Here is a 15,835-nt window from a genome sequence, read left to right as displayed (position 1 = left end):
CTTTCTAGACATTATGAAATGCATAGATTTAGCCAATTAACCAATATTATTTATCAGATATCCAATTTCCTTTTGATCTACTTATAATTACTTCCTCTTAACACTCGTTGCCTATAAATCCCACCCAAAAAATCCTTGCTATAATAAAGAATTCTATAATTTGGAAAGAACCTTTTAGAATAGGACATATAGCTTCCCAGACAAAAAAAAAAAAAAAAGATAAAGGAGTTTGTCACCTCCAAACCAGTATTATATGAAATGTAATACTTTAATGTAATACTTCTTCAAGGATAATAAGAAGAAAAAAGATAAACATATGAATAATAAAATGGCAATAAATATATATCAACCATTGAATCTAAAAAAAATAAAATAAACAAATAAAACAGAAACAGAAAGAAAGAATAAATCCTAATGTAAGCTGTAAGATTTAATAAGTAGTAATATATTAATACTAGAGGCCCGGTGCATGAAAATTCATGCACTAGAGGGGGGTGTCCCTCGGCCCGGCCTGCTTCCTCTCACAGTCCGGAAGCCCCCAGGGGCAGGAGGTGACCTGGCAATCATGGGAAGTGATGCGCCATCACACCTCTACTGTTGCCTTTGCCGGCAGCACAAGCCTCAGCCAGCCCTGGTTATCTGAGCCTCAGGCTTCCCTGGGTGGCTAGGCAGCTGCCATCCAAGGCTTGCGTGTGCCTCAGGCTGGTCCTGGGCAGCTGGGGGGCTGAGGGGACTGGGGGACTCCGAAGGTAGGCACAAGGGGTGACTGGGCACCTGCCGCCCCAGCGGGGCTGAGGGGACTGGGCACCACCATCTTGTGGCTGTGGGCACCGCCATCTTTGAGAGCGTGACAGTCAATTAGTATATTCCCTCCTTATTGGCTGTGGGCACTGCTATCTTTGTGATCGTGTGATGGTCAATTAACATATTCCCTCTTTATTAGATAGGATTGGCTCATAAATTGTAACCCAAATAGCATTCTAATCCAAAATGTTAATAATAGGGTAACTAATTAGAGAGGATGCAGGGAAATTTTCTCTGCTTTCCACTTTTTTTCTTAAAGCTAAATATGCTGAAAAAATAAGGTGTATTAATTTTTAAAAAGATATTATTGAGGAAATAAAAAGGCAAGCCATGGCCTAGATAAAATGATTCATAATACATATATTTTATTTCATTTACTTATTTTTTAATTTAAATTATTTTTAATTAGTTTACATTAATATTATTTCATATTAGATAATTTACAATGTGTTTTTCCCTTGATATTTTCAGTACCCACCTGACACCATAAATAATTTTCACAATATTATTGATTATATTTTCTATGCTGTACTCTACATTCCTGTGAATATTCTGTAAATGCCAACTTGTACTTCTTAAACCCTTCCCTTTTTCACCCAGTCTTCCAAGTCCCATCCCCATCTGGCAACCATTATTCTGTTCTATATATATTTCTGTTTTGTATCTATGTACAAAAGTTTTTGTAATTTTAATGAACTCCAGTTTATTTTCTGTTGTTGTTTGTGCATATATTTTAAAAGAACTTGTATCTAAAATATAAAAAAAGATATTACAGCTCAGTATAAAAAGATATGTAACCCAATTAAAACTGCGTTAGAGTTTTTTATATAATAAAAACTTATTATACAACTGCAATAATCAAAATTGTGTGGTACTATAATAGGAGAGACATACAGACCAATGCAATAGAATTATGAGTTCAGAAATAAACTTATACATCTATAGTTAATAGATTTTTACATAACTTCCAAGATTATTCAATGTATAAGGAATAGTCACGTCAACAAATTGTGCTAGAAAAACTGAAAATCCATATGCAAAAGATAATATCAGGTAATTACTATACACCATCCTATATAATAAAAGCCTAATATGCTAACTGTCCGAACGTTCGACCGTTTGACCAGTTGCTATAATGCACACTGACCAATGGGGACAGATGCTCCGACCAGTAGGTTAGCTTGCTGCTGGGGTCTGGCCAATCAGGACTGGGTGAGATGGGCCGGACATGCCCTGGAACTCCCACCCACCCCCTCCCCCGTGGTCCCTCCATGGCCCTGATCGTATACCGGTGGGGTCCCTCGGCCTGGCCTGCACCCTCTTGCAATCCAGGACCCCTCAGGGGATATTGGAGAGCTGGTTTCAGCCCGATCTCTGCTGGTCAGGCTGAGGGACCCCACCAGTGCACAAATTTGTGCACTGGGCCTGTAGTGTACAATAATTAAGTCCAAATGGATCAAACATCCAAATATAAGAGCTGAAACTATAAAACTCTTACAAGAAATTATAGGGGTAAATCTCCATAAATTTGGATATGGCAGTGGGCAGTCTTTCCTTAGTTCTGACACAGAAAGCACAAACAACAACCAAAAATAAAGTGGAGTTCATTAAAATTACAAAAACATTTGCAGGTCAAAGGATTAGATCTAGAAAGAGTCAACTCATGAAATGGGGAAAAATATTTGCAAATCATATAACTGATAAGGGTCTTGTTCAAATCAACATCAAAATAACAAATAGCATATGTAATACATCAATAAGGATACATTTTTAAAAAATGAAAAATAAGTACTAGTGAGGATCTGGAGCACTTGGAACAACATAACATCAAAAGATCCAAGAAAGCTAAACTGTCATTGGAACAATAGAACACACTAAATCTGCACTTAACCTGGGTGATTGCTTTCAAATTTAGATTATTTAAACGTGAAGAATGCAACTGAAAACCACACCCTCTACCAACAAGCAAGGAAATCACAACAAAAATGGGAAAATACAACCAACTGATACCAATATTGACATGAGGAACATGTTGAAACTATCACAAAGATTTTTAAAAAGCTATGAAAACTTGTTAAAATGAACATCGAAATTAAATTCTGGGCAGGAAGATGGTGCAGTAAGAAGCCCTAGTTCTTCCATCCCCCAACAGACAGACCAATTCAGCAACACTTCACAGGCAATTTCCCTTTGTGAGAAACCAGAAACTAATAGAAAGCCTCCTGCACATCATAGAAGAGTGGAAAATCTCTTACCAAAGTCAGTAGGGAGGATTTGGGAGACCTTTTCACCAGAAACTCTGCCCCAGAGCACTGCCTTATGATCAGAAAGACATCTTCTAGTTACCATCCTACTGATGGGTGGGAAGCGGTTTGCACACAAGGCCAGTGCCCTAATGTTTCTGAGGGGCTGACCCAAAGAACTAGTATCTGTGACAGGAGTCCTGGAGATCCGATGGGTTCAGCACAGTCTAGCCACCCAAGTAACAATAGAGGCAGTGGCTACCAGACACCATTGATTCATCCCCACCCTAACTCTGCCCAGAGTGAGTGGATGAAAATCCCAGCTCTGTGCTTCCTCCTGGGGTAGGAAAGAGTTGATCCACGCATGACATGCCTCCACTTCACCACAGTTGCCCAAGGAACTAGCATCTGTCTCACCAATCCTGGAGCCCTGATGAGTCCCGCACACTCCAGTTGCCAGGGAAAGAACAGAGGCAGCAGCTCCGGATGGTAAATGCCACTGGTCCTTTCTGCTGACCAGCACAGAGAAGGCAGGAATAAATAGATGCCTGCTTTGCCCTGAAGATGGCAAAGTGTTAGTAGAGGCCCCCAAATCTCTTTCCAGGATGTTTTGTGGGGTCCTCTTCTGTACTCCCCCAAAGTGAAGGCTGAGGGAGCCCTCTAAGAAGCAGACACCGAAACAGAGAATTAATAAAATAGTCAGGAAAAGATGTATCACACAAAGGAATAAGATAAATCTCCAAAACTGACCCTAATGAAATCAAGTTAAATGATTTACCTGACAGATAATTAAAATGAACTCTCATGAACATGCTCACTGAGCCCAAGAAAACAGTGCAAAAATTTCTGATCAATGTCCTTTTGTAAAGAATGTAGACAAATTACAACAATGGAGAAAATATTTGCAAAATATGTCAAAAGACATTTAATGGATATTTCACAAAAAGGGAACAAATAAGCACATGAAAATATGTTCAACATCATTAGTTACTGGGAAATGCAAATCAGAATCACAGGTGATATCACTACACATCTATAAGAAGGTCTATTTTTTTTTAAACCTGAATAGAGATCACCACGGCAGGAATGCAGACAACTAATCTCTCACACATTGCCAGTGGAAATACAAGATAGTACAACATTCTGACAAATATTTTGGTAATGCCTTTTTTAAAAATCTTTTTTGTTGAAAGTATTACATATGTCCCCTGTTTCCTCCATTGACCTCTACCACCCTGGCCCCACCCCCACCTGAGGCCTTAACCACCCTATTGTCTGTGCCCATGGGTCATGCATATCTGATATGAGTTCATTGGTTGATCTCTTCCAGCCCCCACCTCCCTCCACTGCTTTAATTCTTTTTAAAATATAAACATACACTTACAATATGGCTTGTCAATCATATACCTGGATATGTGTTCCAGAGAAATAAAAATTTGTATTTAATCTAAACTATTAGATTTATTGGAGTAAAGCTTTTAAAATACTCTCAAATATTTATTTTCCTCTCTGACTAGTAAAATCTCCTTTTATCCCTAATATTGATAGAATTATTTCTTATTCTGTAGAAGTCTTACTAGGATTATTAATTTTTAGTTATTTTAAAAAACTAAATTCTGGGCTTTAATGTTTTCTTTTTTATTGATTTATTTTTCATTGATTTCTTTTTTTTAAAATTTCTTTATTGATTACGGTGTTACATATGTGTCCTTATTCCCCCTGATTTCTTTTTCTCATTGATTTCTGCTTTTATGTGCATTTATTGCCTTCCTCTACAATGTTGGAACCCTTTATAGAGAACTAGTGCCCTGGTGCACAAATTCGGGCACATTGAAAATAAATTAATTATAAGGTGGCTGGGAGGGCAGGACTAGGTGAGAAAGGGCCAACACACACTAGAGCCAACCTCCCCCAGTCCCTCCCCAGCAGGCTGCACATGGGGCAGCCCTACAGCTCAAAGGGCCTCTGCAGAGTGAGCAGGATACCTCTGGCAGGTGGGGTCCCTCAGCCTAGCCTTCTGGGATTGGGCCAAAACTGGCTCTCTGAAATGCCCCAAGGGGTCCCAGATTGCAAGAGGGTGGTTCTCGGGTGATGCACCCTGGAATTGGACTCCCTCCTCTCTGGTTCTGGGAGTTGTCACCTGAGAACCATTGCTGTCAAGTCACTGTAGCTCAGCAGCTCCTGCATTGAGTATCTGCACCCTGGTGGTCAGTGCACATTATAACTAGTGGTCAGAGCATCTGCCCGGGTGGTCATTTGGCGTCATAGCTATCTGTCAGATGGCTGGACAGTTGCTTAGCCTTTTATAGAGTATTGCATTTTGTTAATCCTCATCTGAGGATATCTTTCCATTGATTTTTTTTAGGGACAGTGGAAGAGAGAGGGAAAGACAGAGAGAAACATTGATGTGAGAGAAACACATCAATTGATTGCCTACTGCATGAGCTCAGAACAGGCAGGGCCCAGGAGGAGCCTGCAACCAAGGTACTTACCCTTGACTGGAATAGAACCTAGGACTGCAGGCCGCCACTCTATCCACTGAGCCAAACCAACTAGGGTTAGAGTACTGCATTTTGTAGAGGAAGGTAATTAATTTAATGGTAACCCTCCTTACTCTGCTCATTGTTTCAGGTTATGGGGTGAAGAATGGAGTGATAAAAATACCCATTACTCTAGATGCCTTCTCCTAAGAATTAGCCTTTCTGGTCTCAGCTGAATGCTTGCTCATACTATGCTGCCTGGGCTGAACAATCCATTATCTTCCAACAATGTTTGACCTAGAGCAACGATTTTCAAGGAGTGTGTTGCAAGAATTTTTGAAACATGCAATACCTGATTATTTAGTCAGGAGCAGAGACATCTTTTCCCTTACATTGTCAAGTTAAAAAAAAAATGACAACAGCAAATACAACAATATCCATGCAGTGTAAGTGAATCAAAATTATACCTATATATTTTTTTAGGTGTGACACAGAATTTTTGTAATTAGCTTATGTGTACCATGAGACAAAAAAGGTAAAAAAAAACCACTGACCTAGCCTAGCTGGCATGACTCAGACATTTGACATTGACCTGTGAACCAGGATATCACTATTCAATTCCTAGTCAGGGAACATGCCCAGATTGTGGGTTCGACCCCAAGTAGGGAGAATGCTGGAAGTAGCTGATCAATGATTCTATCTCATCCTTAATGTTTCTCTCTCTCCATCCACCTTCTTATCTGAAACTAATAAAAATACATTTTAAAAAATCACTAACCTATAGTACTATCTCCATTTGAATCTCTACCTTTCAGTAGAATCTTACCCAGCAAATATGTAGCCTAATCCTCAATGAAGGACATAAGGCAGCTACCCTCCCCCCAAATACATATATCTAATAGGCTCTGTTCATCTCTGGTCCTGCCTCCTTCAAGTTCCAACTGCTTCATTATCCCTGAACTCCAATCTCTTAGTGGTTGCTTAATTCTACTTCTTATGCTATGCTTAAGACATTATTCCCAGTCAGAAGGTCAAGTTAAATTTGAGACTCACCTTCTAGGTGTCCTGTTTCTCAGTGAGAAATCTCCTGATCTGTCTATTGCCAAATGTCTAAAAACAGGTACCTCATGTACAATATTTTATTGTGCTTTCTACTTGTAGATGCTGAGTATAACATTCTATGCCAGATACCATTTATTTATTTATTTTGCTTTTAATTTGTTTTTATTATTGAGAGTATTTCAGATGTCTCCCATCCCCCCCCCCAAGTCCCGTTCATCTGACTCTTCCCCACCCCGCCACAGGCCCAGGCCTTCATTCTACTATTGTCTGTGTCCTTGGGCTGTGCCTATATGGATTTATATTAATATCTCAATTACAATAAAGAAATAGAATCTGACCAATCATTTGTCAACATTGGTTTCTTCCAAATCATATATTCTGGCAAAATGAGAACCTTGCAGACTATAGCTAACTTTCTCACATACTTTGAAAAATTTCTTCACTCCTACCAGCATTTTGGGTTATAACTGAAATTCCAATGTTTCATACTAAACACATTCAGTTTCTGTACATAATATGCTTTTCTGTCCTCACTTTCTCAGTGGTCAATCTACAATTTCCACCATTACCTCTCCGCTCAGAGACTAGAATATATCAATTTAAACTACCCAATGTGTTGTTGTTTTTTAATCTTTTTTAGCTCCTACATCTATTTTTGGTTTGTTTGTTTGTTCTCAAACACTTACTAATACTTCCAGATATTAAATGACTTTCTTGAATAAGCGACTCCTAAATTTTAAACTTAAAAAGTAGTTTTTCTATTCCATATGATTTTATTGCAATTGCCATATTATACTTGGATTTTTTATTTGTTTGCCCAATAATTCTGTGGAGTATAAAACAATATTTTTCTTCTCAATAATGGCATGTAAAAAATAGAATCTACACAGAATAAAAGGAAAACTTACCTTTTTAAATGAATAATCTGGATACAATGTTCCTGACTTGTTGTATGTATATACCAGGAAATGAGGGTCTAAAAATGACCTAATTCAACCAAGATAATGACACTTCATTAAATGAATTTAATTAATGAAAGAACCCCCCAGAAACATGAAATTAAACAAATTTACTTTCAATTATAGAAGCTCAAATATCCAAACATTTAAATAGACTCATCTTTCCATGATCTAATTTGCCTTCGAAAAGCATAATCCTATACAATAAAAGCCTAATATGTAAATTGTCACCTCAGGCTTTTGACCAGGAGTTCAACCGTTCGCTATAACATGCGCTGACCACGAGGGGGTGGCGCAGAACATGGCAGGCATTGGCAACACAGTGCTGGCAGCGGGCAGCAGTGGAGGTGGAACCACAGTGGGATGGAGGAGCAGGTGAGCAGGTGGCGCCAGGCCAATGCGGGTGCAAGTGGGGGCCCGATAGACCCGCCAATCGCCCTGCAGACAGTGACCAGCAGTGGCACAGGGGGGCCCAGCCCCTATTGATCGCTCCACGGACGGGATGGTGGAGATGGTGAGGGGGCAGTGCCAGGCCAAGGTGGGATGCCAGATGGGGCTATGGGGCTGAGAGGCTGCAGCCGCGAGCTGGGGCCCGATCTCCACGAGGGGGGGTGTCTCCCATGGGACCCCACCCATGCACGAATTCGTGCACTGGGCCTCTAGTGTGTATATAAGAGAAAAGAATAACCGGTATAACCAGATACCAGTATGGAAGCTTCAATGACATAGCTTTACCTGAAGTAAAAAGCAGAGCTTCCAGATTCCCACAACGAAGTTTTCTTTTAGATTTAAGCATCAATACATCTAATAGCATAAATAAGCCAGCTAATATTTACAAACAAGTAGCCATTAGTTGATAAAGGCAAAAAAAAATGCTTTTATCATTAGTTTTTATGCAGTTATGCTGCAGTTAAAACAACCTCAGTGTTCTCATTGCCTTAAAACAGCAATGGATGTTCACACATTTACTGCAGGTTGGGCTAATGCTACCTTCATTCTGGAACCCAGGAAAAGGCATGGCCCCTCCTTGGAGAATGCCTTTCTTTTAGCAGAAAGAGAAAAAAATTGTGGGAGCACAGAATAGTTCTCAAAGCCTTTGTTTGGAAGAGGGATACTAGTGTCTCTGCTCACATTTCATAAGCCAACCTAAAGGATCTCTGTAGACAAAGGATCTCTGTAGTAGTTTTTTAGGGAAATACAAACTGATGTTATGATGAAATAGAATATTTTAGCACATAATGAGGGCTTTTGTAAATCTAAATTGCTATCATCTTTTCAAAAAGACAATGGCAATGTTTCTCAAAGTCTTAATATACTATAAAATGTGAATATTAAATCAGATACTACATGAAAATTGCTTAGAAATATCCCCAGAAAATGTTATGTGTTCAATAAATGCCAGTTACTTTTGTTGTTTTTATTATTATCATCACTATTGTCATTATTATTCACACTCTTGACCCAGAAACCCATTTCTTGATATCAAGGCTACCAAACAAAATCTATATTATATAAAAACTAGAGGCCCGATGCATGAAATTCATGCAAAAGTAGGCCTTCCTTTCCCCTTCTACCAGCACCCACTTCCCTCTGGCCCCCAGGACCCAGGCTTCGTCTGGAAGGTCATCTGGAAGGATGGCCAGTCTGATTAGCATATTACGCTTTTATTATTATAGATACATATACAAGAATGTTTATTTCAGGACTCAATAAACAAATGACAATTTCTGGGAATAACCTCATTACCTATCAATATTACATACTGTTGGCCTCTCGGCTGCCGCCTCCTTCCACACGGTCAGGCTGAGGTAGCACCTGTTCCTGCAACCCTGCCACCACCTCCTTCACCACCTGCCCCCACTTCCCCACCATGGACCCCTGCAAAGTGAGGGAACTCCGGGCCTTCCTGAAAATGTGTAAGCAGGACCCAAGCACACCAAGGAAATGTGCTTCCTGAGGGAGTGGGTGGAGAGAATGGGAGGTAAAATGCCACCTGCTACTTATAAAACTAAATCAGAAGAAAATAAGGAGGAAAAACAGATAGTAAGAAGGTGGAGGAAGACAAAAAGACAGATGAACCATCAAGTGAGGAATGTGATCTAGAAATCGACAATGAGGGTGTGATTGAACCAGACACTGACGCCCTCAAGAAATGGGAGATGAAAATGTAAAGATAACTGATGAGATGATGGATCAGGCAAATGATAAAAAAGTGGCTGCCATTGATACCCAGCCTAAATGATGGTGAACTACAGAAAGCCATAGACTTGTTCACAGATGCCATCAAGCTGAATCCTCATTTGGCCATTCTGTATGCCAAGAGAGCCAGTGTCTTCATCAAATGACAGAAGCCAAATGCTGCCATCTGAGACTGTGACAGAGCTATTGAATAAATCCTGATTCAGCTGAGCCTTACAAGTGGCGAGGGGAAAGCACACAGACTTCAGGGCCTCTGGGAAGAAGCTGCCCATGATCTTGCCCTTGCATGTAAATTGGATTATGATGAAGATGCTAGTGCGATGCTGAAAGAAGTTCAACTAAGGGCCCAGAAAATTGCAGAACATTGGAGAAAGTATTAGTGGAAATGGGAAGAACAAGAGATCAAAGAAAGAATGGAAAGGGTTATATATACACACACACACATATATGTAAAGAAAAATGTAGGGTTTAACACACTTTTTAAATTTGTTTTTAAATATTTTTAAGGTTTAAAAGTGTTTAAACTTTGTAATTTCTAGTAGGAAAACATTATCTGAATGAATACCATAATGGCAAACCACTGTAAAATGTTAAAGCTGCATTTGGGACAGAGGGGTAGGGATTCTCTACAAAGCACCCCAGCTTTTGTCATGAGAAGGTCAGAGGTACACTGGTTTGTATTATTGTGACATCCATTGGGTGATCCAAGTTGCTTTTCCTTCAGCAAGGGCTTTATTTGTCAGAAGGGTATTATGCTTGACTTCAAATTTGGCTGACAATTTGCTGATGAGATTCATAACCGTTGGGTTGCTCTGATATTTTGACACTAGAGGCCCGGTGCACAAAATTCATGCATGGGGGCAGGGAGGGAGGAGGGATGGTCCCCTCAGCCCAGCCTGCACCCTCTCCAATCCAGGACGCCTTGGGGGATGTCCGACTGCCGGTTTAGGCCCAATCCCATCAGGCCTATCCTAACCACTCACCTGCCTGCCAGCCTGATCACCCCTAACTGCCTCTGCCTGCTGACCTGATAACCCCTCGCTGCCCCCCCGATGGTCTGGTCACCCCTAACTGCCTCCCTGCCAGTCCATTTACCCCTAACTGCCTCTGCCTGACATTTTTCTTTACATATATGTGTGTGTGTGTGTATATATATATATATATATATATATATATATATATATATATATATTACATACTGTTAAATGTTATCTATTGAAGGGTGAGTTATGAAATACATAAAGAGCAAGGAAATAAGCACCATTAATCAATAAGACCTGCCAGTAGTAATACCCTATTTCCACTCTGGTAAAAACAAAATTGTGGGTAGGTTTTATTTAATAGAAGAATGAAATATAAATAGAATATTGGGAAAAGTGCACACAAAGTTATTAATATTGATTTCCTAGAATGAAGATAGAAAACAGAATACTTAAGACATTAAAATTGAGAAAAAAATATTCTAGAATGTCAAGTAAAGTTCTTAAAATCATGTAAATATTTAAAATAACAAGAAGACAAAAGAAGCTAAACATGTCAAATAAAATCATACCCTTAATTGTTACAATTGTAGTTGCATTTTAAGGAGTTACACAGAGTAATTTTAATCTATCTAACATGCCTTAATATTGACATCATTAAATTAGAATTTGGCTAGAAAAATAAATTTCAAATCTCAAAATCAAGGCTGAAATTCTAGTCTTACATGATTCATGAAGAAGATATAACATGTTAAACAAGTGTAATATTCATGGTTTTGTTTAGTCACCGTTTAGGGTAGTGAATATACAAATTTAAGACACTAAAAACAACTATATGAAAAAAGAATGGCCACTTACTGTTTTTTAAGATGGAGAGTATATGTTTTCCTGTTAATTTGGATGGCATAAATGACCTACAACAGAGTATTCAGAGAGAAAGCAATAATTAAAAATGTGAAATTCTTCAATTCAAAAGCCATACTTTTTTAAAATGCACTCATTCGTGTAAACCAAGATTGTATCATGCATGCGTCAAAATTATATAGACATATAGAAGTATATTGCTATCTCTCTTTAATCACAGAATGTACGACAGAAATTCAAGGAGTCTAAATCTATTTCAAATTAAGAGCATTCGTCATTGGCATTTATTACCTATCATGATCAAATGTAATTTAAAATGATTACATTTAGAAATGCTAAGGAACCTTTGAAGAAACTTGAATTTTATTATCTTTTTTTCTCCTTTGCAGTTTCTATCACAGATACATGGGAAATTTGAGGAATATAATGCAGGTCCCCTTTTAAGGTGAAAGGGAGTAGCCGTAACTGTCAGAAGCACTGCCTGCTCACCGTCTTTCACCTGCTGTTCTCCTCGGGATTTGCCTCACAACTTTCAGGGAGAGTCCACGTTTAATAAGAAGCCCCTCCCCCCAGCTCCAGATTTGTTCATGGGTCATGCCAGCTTCCCTCTTGTTGAGACTCGGTTGATCCTCTCCCCATCCCTGTTTTTTCCCTCCCCTTCCACAGTGCTCATCACAAGGGCACACCCCAACTTACACAAATCCCCTCAGAGACTGCAGCTCAGAGAACACACTCTGGAGCATCAGCATAAAACATATCCATTTCTTAGGGGGTAGCACATAGTTAATTCTGGTAAAGGTTCCATATTTGTAAAGAATGTGAATTTTGTCATTGGTGCAATTTTCTGTATTGTCATTTTCAACCCTTTAGTGTGCAGTGTTCTGTAGTTTATTGAAAAAGGCATTTCCAAGTTTATTGTGACATTGTGTCTTTTTCCTTTTAATCGGAGGGTTTTATGCCCTGCATCTTTTTGGAGCTATGTTGTTGGGTGCAAACAGATTTAGTATGTTGATATCTTCAGGATAAATTGAGCACTTATCAATAATAAGGTAGCATTTATTTCTAAAAGTATTTCTTCAAATTCTACTCTGATATTAGTATAGTTACACCAACCTACTGTAGGTGTTTTAACTATTTAACTTTTGATCCATTTTATGTAATAAGTAGTTTTTAAATTTTACATATTCATCTATAATTTAGAGATGCATTCTGAAAGATAATAACAAGTTGCAATTTCCAGGGTATTGTACATATAAAGATGCCTCCCAAATCTTACAAATTTCATGATGTGCTTTGTGACTTTTTTTTTGTATTTATACAAAATATGTAGGAAAAGAATAGTTTTGAGTACTACTTCTTTTAGTATCCTATCTTCATTCTATTGTTTGAGAATGGATCTGTATAATTTGTTTTCTACATTGTGGAAATCAGATAACGGCATCACCAAATAAACAGTCATTGAAGGCAGAAACGTGACATATGCAATAGCTGGTCTCTGTCTTACCTTCTGACCCAGCCGTGGGCAAACTACGTCCCGCGGCCCGGATCCAGCCCGTTCGGCTGTTCTATCTGGTTCTCTTGGTCTCCCCACCGCTCCTTTACTTTGAATTTATATTAGTTCACACAAACACTCCATCCATGCTTTTGTTCCGGCCCTCCGGTCCAGTTTAAGAACCCATTGTGGCCCTCGAGTCAAAAAGTTTGCCCACCCCTGTACTTGTTCTACATTTCTGTTCCCTGATTTTTATTATTGAATAATAAGCATTCTGCCTTACTCTGGCCCTAAAATGAAATGCTTTACTGTTTATAACATTAAGCCTGACACATGTTACAGTTTCTTCGTGGTGCAATTGTTTTGCTTAGATTCATGTAAATCTCATTGAGTCTGTTCTCTTCTAAAGTGAGATATTGTGTATTTGGTGATTACGTATGTGTAAATGTGGGATATAGTAATTATTTTTCTCAATATGTTAGTGTGATGAGTTTATTGAATATATTTTTCTGATATTAAGAGATCCTTCCACAGAGAATAAAGCTACTTGGTCATAATATTTTACAATTATTTGCTAATTTCAATTTTAAATATTTTGCAAGTGTAAGGACCTATAACTTTCTTTCCCCCACTTTATTTGTCCACTCTATAACAGTGACATTAACCTCTTAAAATGATTAAAAATCTGAAGAATTGATTTATGTTCTATTCTCAGAAAAAGATACTTATCTTTTCTTAAATATTGCCTGACACCTTAAAAACATTTGACTAGTGAAATTTTGTGGGCAACTTATTTAAGTCTATCTTTATATATAAAAGCCTAAGCCAGTGGTCGGCAAACCGCAGCTCCTGAGCCACATGCAGCTCTTTGGCCCCTTGAGTGTGGCTCTTCCACAAAATATCACGTGCAAGCACGCACGTACAGTGCGAATGAAACTTCGTGTCCCATGCACAGAAGTCGGTTTTCGGCCTGGGCAAGTCTATTTTGAAGAAGTGGCATTAGAACACTCAAGGGGCCCAAGAGCTGCATGTGGCTCGCAAGCCGTGGTTTGCCGACCACTGGCCTAAGCCAGAGGTCCTCAAACTTTTTAAACAGGGAGCCAGTTCACTGTCCCTCAGACCATTGGAGGGCCGGATATAGTTAAAAAAAAAACAAAAAAAAAAACTATGAACAAATTCCTATGTGCACTGCAGGCCCGGGACGAGTCGGCTGCTAAGCAGGACAGGCAGTGGCACCCAGCGGCCCGGATAAATGTCCTCGGCGGGCCGCATGTGGCCCACGGGCCATAGTTTGAGGACCCCTGGCTAAGCAATCAAACAAACGATGGAACAACTGGTCGACCGGTCGCTATGATGTGTATTGACCACCAGGGGGCAGATGCTTAATACAGGAACTGCCCCCTGGTGGTCAGTGTGCTCCCATAGCCAACCTCCCACGGCTGGCCAACCTCCCGTAGTCTCTCCCCACTGTCATCTGGCCAACCTCCTGTGGTCCTTCCCCTCAGCCAACTGCCCCCCCACCCCTGTTCGGCCCCCATCGCTGGCCAGGATGAGGGATCCCACCCATGCATGAATTCGTGCACTGGGCCTCTAGTTTATTAATAAAAATATTTTCATGATTATAATCTATAATCAGATATTGCATTTCTACTTTAGTCAAAAGAAACCTATTGAGGGAAAAACAGATATCAAGATGGTAGATTTATAATGAACCTTATCAATAATTACAGAAAATTAATTTTATATGAATTCAATACCCACTGCCTGTCTTCTACACATGTCAATTAAAATCAAGGAGACTATTACCACTTTAATTTTTCCATATCTCTGTTGATTATTAAGGTGTTTTTTTATTTAATTTACTGAGAGAAGAGTTTTTAAATCTTTAATGTAATTGTGGATTTGTCAACTTTTTACTACTACATATTTTTGAGAGATGTTTTGATATGTTCTTAATAGATGCAAATATTTTTAAGATTATTGTGCCTTATTTATTATTATGACATACAATTACTTATCCTATTAATATGCTTGTCCTGAAGGCTACTTCTCTTGTATCAATTTATCAACTTACATTTATTATTGATTTGGGTTTCAGTTAAATTTTTTACATTCTTTTCTTTGAATCTATTTATCTTATATTTAAAGAGTATTTCTTGCAGATAGCATTTAATTTTTTCACCCAAAGTGGCCATCTCTGATCTAGTTGGAAAGTTTACACTAATTACTTTTTAAGAAATTTGTATATTAGTGTATAAGCCAAATCTATTGCTGTTTGCTTTTGCCATATATGTTCTGCCCCCCATTTTTCTTTACCTGAAGTTTTCTACTGAAATTGGATATATCAACATAAACAAGGTTTTAATATAAACACACATGCATATTTATACACACCCCAACACAGGTGCACACACACCCTACATCATATTTATTTATATACACATATATTTTCTGACATGGGCCACTGAATTACATATAAACAGTGAAACCCCTGTTGCAATTCATACCAAGCATAGAGATTGACTTCTAAGCACCATTTTCCTCTCCCTACTAATAGGAAACTGGTGCTTAAATTGAAAAAATAGCTAAAATGTAATTAAAAATAGATTAAACAGTAAAAAAAAAATTATGGTAAGAACTGAAAAATGTAACAGAATAAAGAACATACAAAGATAATAAAAATCAATAGGTTTAAATCCACTCTATCTAGAATTATTAATTTTGTAGTTACAAATCTTCTCACAAAAGAATC

General features: G+C 38.6%; 1 protein-coding gene and 1 pseudogene across 2 annotated transcripts in view; one reads left to right on the top strand and one right to left on the bottom strand.

The window, feature by feature from the left end:
• LOC308243474 (A disintegrin and metallopeptidase domain 3-like) overlaps positions 1-15,835 on the bottom strand; it is a gene marked incomplete at both ends in the record, with an annotated part of 133,817 nt that overhangs the window by 101,292 nt on the left and 16,690 nt on the right. The window contains 2 exons of the mRNA XM_080659019.1: positions 7,498-7,576; positions 11,586-11,641. Coding sequence (XP_080515145.1) covers positions 7,498-7,576; positions 11,586-11,641 — 135 coding nt within the window. The remainder of the gene's footprint in view (positions 1-7,497; positions 7,577-11,585; positions 11,642-15,835) is intronic.
• On the top strand, positions 9,419-10,260 carry LOC308243257 (putative protein FAM10A5; annotated as a pseudogene). The gene is made up of 2 exons: positions 9,419-10,169; positions 10,255-10,260. The product of its transcript is annotated as a putative protein FAM10A5 (transcript).

This window comes from Plecotus auritus (genome assembly GCF_963455305.1).
Source record: "Plecotus auritus genome assembly, chromosome: 3".
NCBI classification, from domain to species: domain Eukaryota; kingdom Metazoa; phylum Chordata; class Mammalia; order Chiroptera; family Vespertilionidae; genus Plecotus; species Plecotus auritus.
This window is presented reverse-complemented; position numbering and strand designations above follow the sequence as displayed.